A 5419-nucleotide genomic window follows, 5' to 3' on the forward strand; every position below is an offset into this window, starting at 1 on the left:
ATGAAAGCTGCATGGCAAATATTAAAAGGCAAAGTATCCTCATTTAATAGTATTTGGCTATCTTGCTCATGGGTTCAATCTTCTGGCAAAGGACATAGCAAGCGTAAATATAATGAAGACAATATTGGCAAATGGCAAAGCAATTGTGAAGGTATTCAACAATCATCGTGTTGCTAAGCAGACTGAAAAAATTACATAAAGAGAAGCGGGGAAGGAAAGTGCACTTTCATTGCCAGGAGAAACTAGATGGGGCTCAGCTACAAAGTGTTTACATAGTTTGCTGCGCACAAAAAACTGTTTGCAGTGTGCTTCAAGAGATGGCATGGTATCCCAGATTATTCCCATGAACATTCAGAAGAAAATTCTCCACAACAATGTGTTCTGGGTTCCAGTTCAAGGAGCATTCAATTTGCTACTACCAGTTTCAGTGGCAATCAAGAAACTTGAAGGAGATACAACAAGCCTTTCAAATATTTCAGAGATATTCAGACAACTGAATGAAAATCTAATTGAGCTTTTGCTTTCTTCACTTCTATCCAAAGTAGTAGTAGTAGTAAAACAAATGTTTACTAAGAGAACTGAGTGCTGCTCTTGTCCAGTTCATCTGGCTGCAAACCTTTTGGATCCTCAACATAGAGGACAACATTTATCAGAAGATGACTTATCTACTGCTCTCAATACAATTATAGAAGTAGCTAAGAGTGTCCCCAACATCAACGAAATAGCTGTGATGACAGACATTGCCGAGTACCACACAAAAGAAAAACTTTGGAGCAAAGACATCATTTAGTGGGCAACAGAGAATACATGGTGCAAGGGAGACTGTAACACCCAACTGTTGTCCAGGATTGCGTTAAGGATTCTTAGCATTCCACCAACAGCAGCTTCTTGTAAATGGAACTGGAAGGCTTTCAGCTCAACCAAGACAAAGAGGAATAGACTAACAAATGAATGCACTGCTAAGCTTGTTCCTAGTTCTCAAAATATCTTGCTTCTGGAGAAATCAGAAGCACAGTTAGTGAAGAAGATGCAGTGTGGTAAGTTGCCCTTGCCCATAGTCTAATTGGTAAAACCATCCTGTAGCAAAAGAGAATATGGTTCAAGTAGTTCTGAATCAAATTTGCCTCAATCTGATTCTGAAATGGAACTAATAAGTGCGAGTGATTCTACAGATAGTGACAGTGAAACTGGAGGTGCTGCAGTGACCTCAATGGAAGAGATTTAAACTCTGTTGAAGTAGGCAAGTGGACATATCATACACAGTTCTTTGGGTGTGCTGAAATTAGTGTCAGCAGTTTTCAGTGCTTTCTTTTTTTTCTTAAATTTAAACAAACAATGTACGGGAAGTACATGCTATTATGTATTGTCTTTACATTTTTACAAGTTTTCCAATAAAAATAATTTATTTCCACATAAAGCTTTGAATTTTTTTTACTATAACATATAAACCACATTAAGTGTGTTTTATTTAATTTTTTTCCTGATCAAATATTTCAATTCAAATATTTGTCGCTATCGGGACATAAAATTAACATGGCTTGTGGCTATTGGGGGTACTTTTTTAGTTTTGTTTACTAAATATAAGTCAAATAAACTAAACGCAAAATCAGATCATGCATTTAGGGCAATGCAAACATGAAACAAATATGCTAAATCAGATCACACTGTTTTTAGGGCCTTGGAAAATTTTCCAGAAAACCTACATCTCTGGCTGCAGAAAAATAATTTCAAAATACCTAAAAATTTCTAAGATTCATAGATTGTTAGGGGCTGGAAGGAAGATAAGCAAATCCACTCTGGTGCACAAATATAAAATAAAAGGGCAAATCTAGCAACCATCTGCCAAAGACAACTGCCAAAAGGGATCAAACCCACTTCATATCATAGAATAAAAAAGAGCTCCATGAAGCCATTGCATTTGGCCCACAGGTCAGGAAATTTGGCAGTAGGGGAGCAGTGTCCATTAAAACAATGACCCTCCCCTATGTCAAATTCCCAAGCCCCGCAAGCCTGGCCGCAGCCAGGCTGTGCCCTCTTTCCCCTGCAAGGCTGGGTTGGTGCTGTGTCATATCCCCCTTCTCCCTGTGAGGCGGGGTCATGTTCCTTTTCCCTACAGGGCTGGGTCATGCCTCCTTCCCCCTGTGGGACTGGGTCATATCCCTCTCTTCTCCTTGCCTGCCCCGTGCTCCTCCAGTGTGCCAGGTGAAGCCCCCTCCTCCCCCTGGGGCTGGGCTCAAGGCAGGCTGCCTCCCACCACCCTCCAAATAGCTGTATGGTGGCTGCTATGTTGGTCCTGGCCACTGGATTGGAACCACCATCTGGACCATGGTCAGATCAGGCACTGCCTGTCCAGCCTGTTGGGGAAAAAGACTGAGCACCACTGGGTTAGCAGATGCAACTAAAGTGAATGTGTGTGCACCATCACACATATGATCAATCAAAGAATCAAACAACTGGCTGTAATAAAACCCTCAAAATACACTGAGTCCTAGTGAAAAGTAATATTAATCTTGTCTCTGCATTATGCTTCAGCACACATTTTAAAGGGCCATGCTTTTGAAAACTGTGGCATGTGGGGAGACTCAGCATACAACAATTAAAGCAGCATTATACTTGTAACCCATATTGATGTTGGGATGTAAATCAGGAACTTCAAGATTCCCATTGGCATTACTTTCTTTATGCTTGCCAGTGGACTGTGCTAGAATACAGCATAACATACACCATTTACCAGTTCACCTAAGAAAAAAAGCCAAGACTGAACATAAGCCCTACCTGATGTTTTTTTTGCTTTAGATAACATTCAACTAAAATAAAAACTCTTGCAGTGCTTATTTCCCTAATTTTCATTAGGGAAATTATTCACAAATATTTGCCACATAAGCACAGATAGAAAGGTACCTTTCAAAAACTTCACAATGAGGCACCAAATCACCCTCTTAGTTGCAGCCACAGTACTGTATATATGCATATGAACAGCCACTCACTTCTAGCAGTGGAAATTTGTGGGAAATTTCAGTGATTAGAAGTCTTTCCAAGAGAGGGAGTACACAGGTGTTGCAGCCTCCAGGTACCCCCCTCTCCCATACTCCCTGTGCCTTCCCCATACCAGAGTGGATCCTGGTCTAGGGAAGGTGTGGAGAGCAGTGGGGAAAAGACTGCTCCATGCATTCCGCAGACCACAGTCACCCTGGTATTAGGAAGCTGCAGAGAGCACTACCCCACTGCTCCCTCCCCTCCTGGTTTCTGGGAGTGGAGCGAGTAGTGGGGCACCATCCCATGCCTCTTCCCTAGACAGGGTATCTTTTTAAAGGTCTGGGGTGCTATGAGCCAAACATCAGTGAATTTTCCCTCATGTTGGGCTCAGGATGCCGCGGACCTTTAAAAAAAGGGTTCTGCAGCTGGGAGCCCTGACTGAACACCTGACAACTTTTTAAAGTTTTTTGGGCACAGTAAGCGTGACATCATGAGAGCCTCCCCTGTGTCGAGCAGCATGGACTGTGTAAGATTGGAATAGAGGTTGTTAGTAGTGCATCTTTTATTTTAAATCTGCAATACGAACTTCAGTTCCCACGTATGAGAAGTGTTACAAAGTCCTGTGCAGAATCAGGTTACGTAGCTGCATTCTGGACACCATTACCAGACCAAAGCCTAATGTAATTTGTGGCAATTTACTTAGACACAGAACAAGCAGAACAGTCTGCTGCTCTGCACTTAAAGCCTGATTTGACACCAGTGAAATGTGAAGGAGGCACTGCATTCTAAATCAGTCCAACAAAGATCTATTACCTTGTTCCATGTTATTACTGGCTCAGGCTCTCCCTGACTACTGCAGGGAATCTGAACATTTGTTCCAACTTCTACTGTCATATCACTTGGAACGCTAGTGAACACCGGGGTAACTAAAAAGAAGTTACATTGACAGTTAAAAAGAACAGTAAAGAAAATTCAGAGGCATATAACTTGAAACAGGAACTATACTAAATAAATGTAACCATTAGAGTAATTAAATTTTTTAAAAGCCAAGACAAGGACATTTTTAAAAAATAAAAATAACGTTTTGAAAGTACCACTATTTGTACATAAAAATATCAGCAAAATCTTTACTATGGGACAGATAATATTCTGTTTTTAAAGGAAACTATTACACTACTTTGTTCTCAGTTGCTTACAACTGTTGTCAAATGTTAAAACCCCATTTGGACTAAAATTTTCCATGATTTTTGGGTCAGGTTGATTTCCTCCCCCCGCAAAAAATAAGAGTCTGGTTGACCAGTCTGGTCATTTCTGAGAAGCAAGCTGTGGAAAAACTGCTATATCTATATTCGAATATTCTGGAAACTGAAATATTTTCTTTAACAGCTCTAGAACCTGCAGGCTTTACAATTTCAGAGAAAGTGTGAACCTTTGTGCCAGTAATGTGATTTCCTGTTCCCCTGAAAACCCGCAAAGGCAAATTTAACCCAGCTAAAATATCATTATTCTTCTATTAAATTACATCCACACTTTCAGGCTTTTTCATATAATAAGATCTTTTCATATTATAAGAGCACTCAGAGTTCCCAAAAAGCATCAAGTCTTTTTTGTATTAAATGCTGAACAAGAAAGAATGTACTAATTATATGAATTATACTGTGATAAAGGTAAAAAGTGCCTTTTGGAATTATTTGAACCAGAGACTTCAACATTTAAGAGAGTCTAATATCCATGATGAGAAGAATAAACCGTGCATCTAAGTTAATATTTTAACCTCAGTCTAAACGTAGCATTTTTTAACAGATGCAAATATGGATATTGAAAACGTACCTCTGGGTTGTACTGTTAGGTATACAGTAATTCTTTGAGATCCTATAATATTGACAGCTTGACACTCATATTGGCCTTGGTCATGTAAAGCCACTCTGGAAATCCTCAAGGTTCCAGATGACAGTACTAAATGTCTTCTATCAACTGACAGTTGGCTCCCTGAACCACAACACAATTTATTAGTTATAACAACATAAGATAAAATATTTATTTTTTAAAAATGAGAATGCAAGAAATTAGGGTTTATGCTAACAACAACAATATTGTTTTGTGAAATGTCTAGTTGTTTTTTTTTAATTTAGGAGAAATTTTTGGAAACCATTACCTACTGCCACAACAGACCATATCTGCCTGAATACAAGATGACCCTGAATTTAAGATGATCTCCCAATAATTAGATTCTATACATAGAAAATTTATAAATATACTATAAGTTTTCCACGTACAAAACCTAATTATTGGACAATCATCTTCAATTTATCCCTCCACTACTGCCAAGTGGTGAGGGGAGAGGTCATGAGGGGGACAGTAATGGGGTAGGTGGTGGGAGGGACAAACAGTGGGGGAGGTAGTAGGGAGGGGACACATGGTAGGAGGCAGTAATGGGGCAGGC

At 39.7% G+C, this 5419-nt stretch overlaps 1 protein-coding gene across 1 annotated transcript in view; it reads right to left on the reverse strand.

Moving 5' to 3' along the window:
• The window catches only part of PXDN (peroxidasin), a 168096-nt gene that overhangs the window by 80568 nt on the left and 82109 nt on the right, over positions 1 to 5419 (reverse strand). The window contains exons 12-13 of the mRNA XM_019520343.1: positions 4807 to 4965; positions 3790 to 3902 (exon numbers count right to left, since the gene is read on the reverse strand). Of these exons, the coding sequence (XP_019375888.1) occupies positions 3790 to 3902; positions 4807 to 4965 (272 nt within the window). The remainder of the gene's footprint in view (positions 1 to 3789; positions 3903 to 4806; positions 4966 to 5419) is intronic.

This window comes from Gavialis gangeticus, unplaced genomic scaffold, assembly GCF_001723915.1.
Source record: "Gavialis gangeticus isolate Ggan-Ray unplaced genomic scaffold, GavGan_comp1, whole genome shotgun sequence".
Taxonomy (NCBI): domain Eukaryota; kingdom Metazoa; phylum Chordata; order Crocodylia; family Gavialidae; genus Gavialis; species Gavialis gangeticus.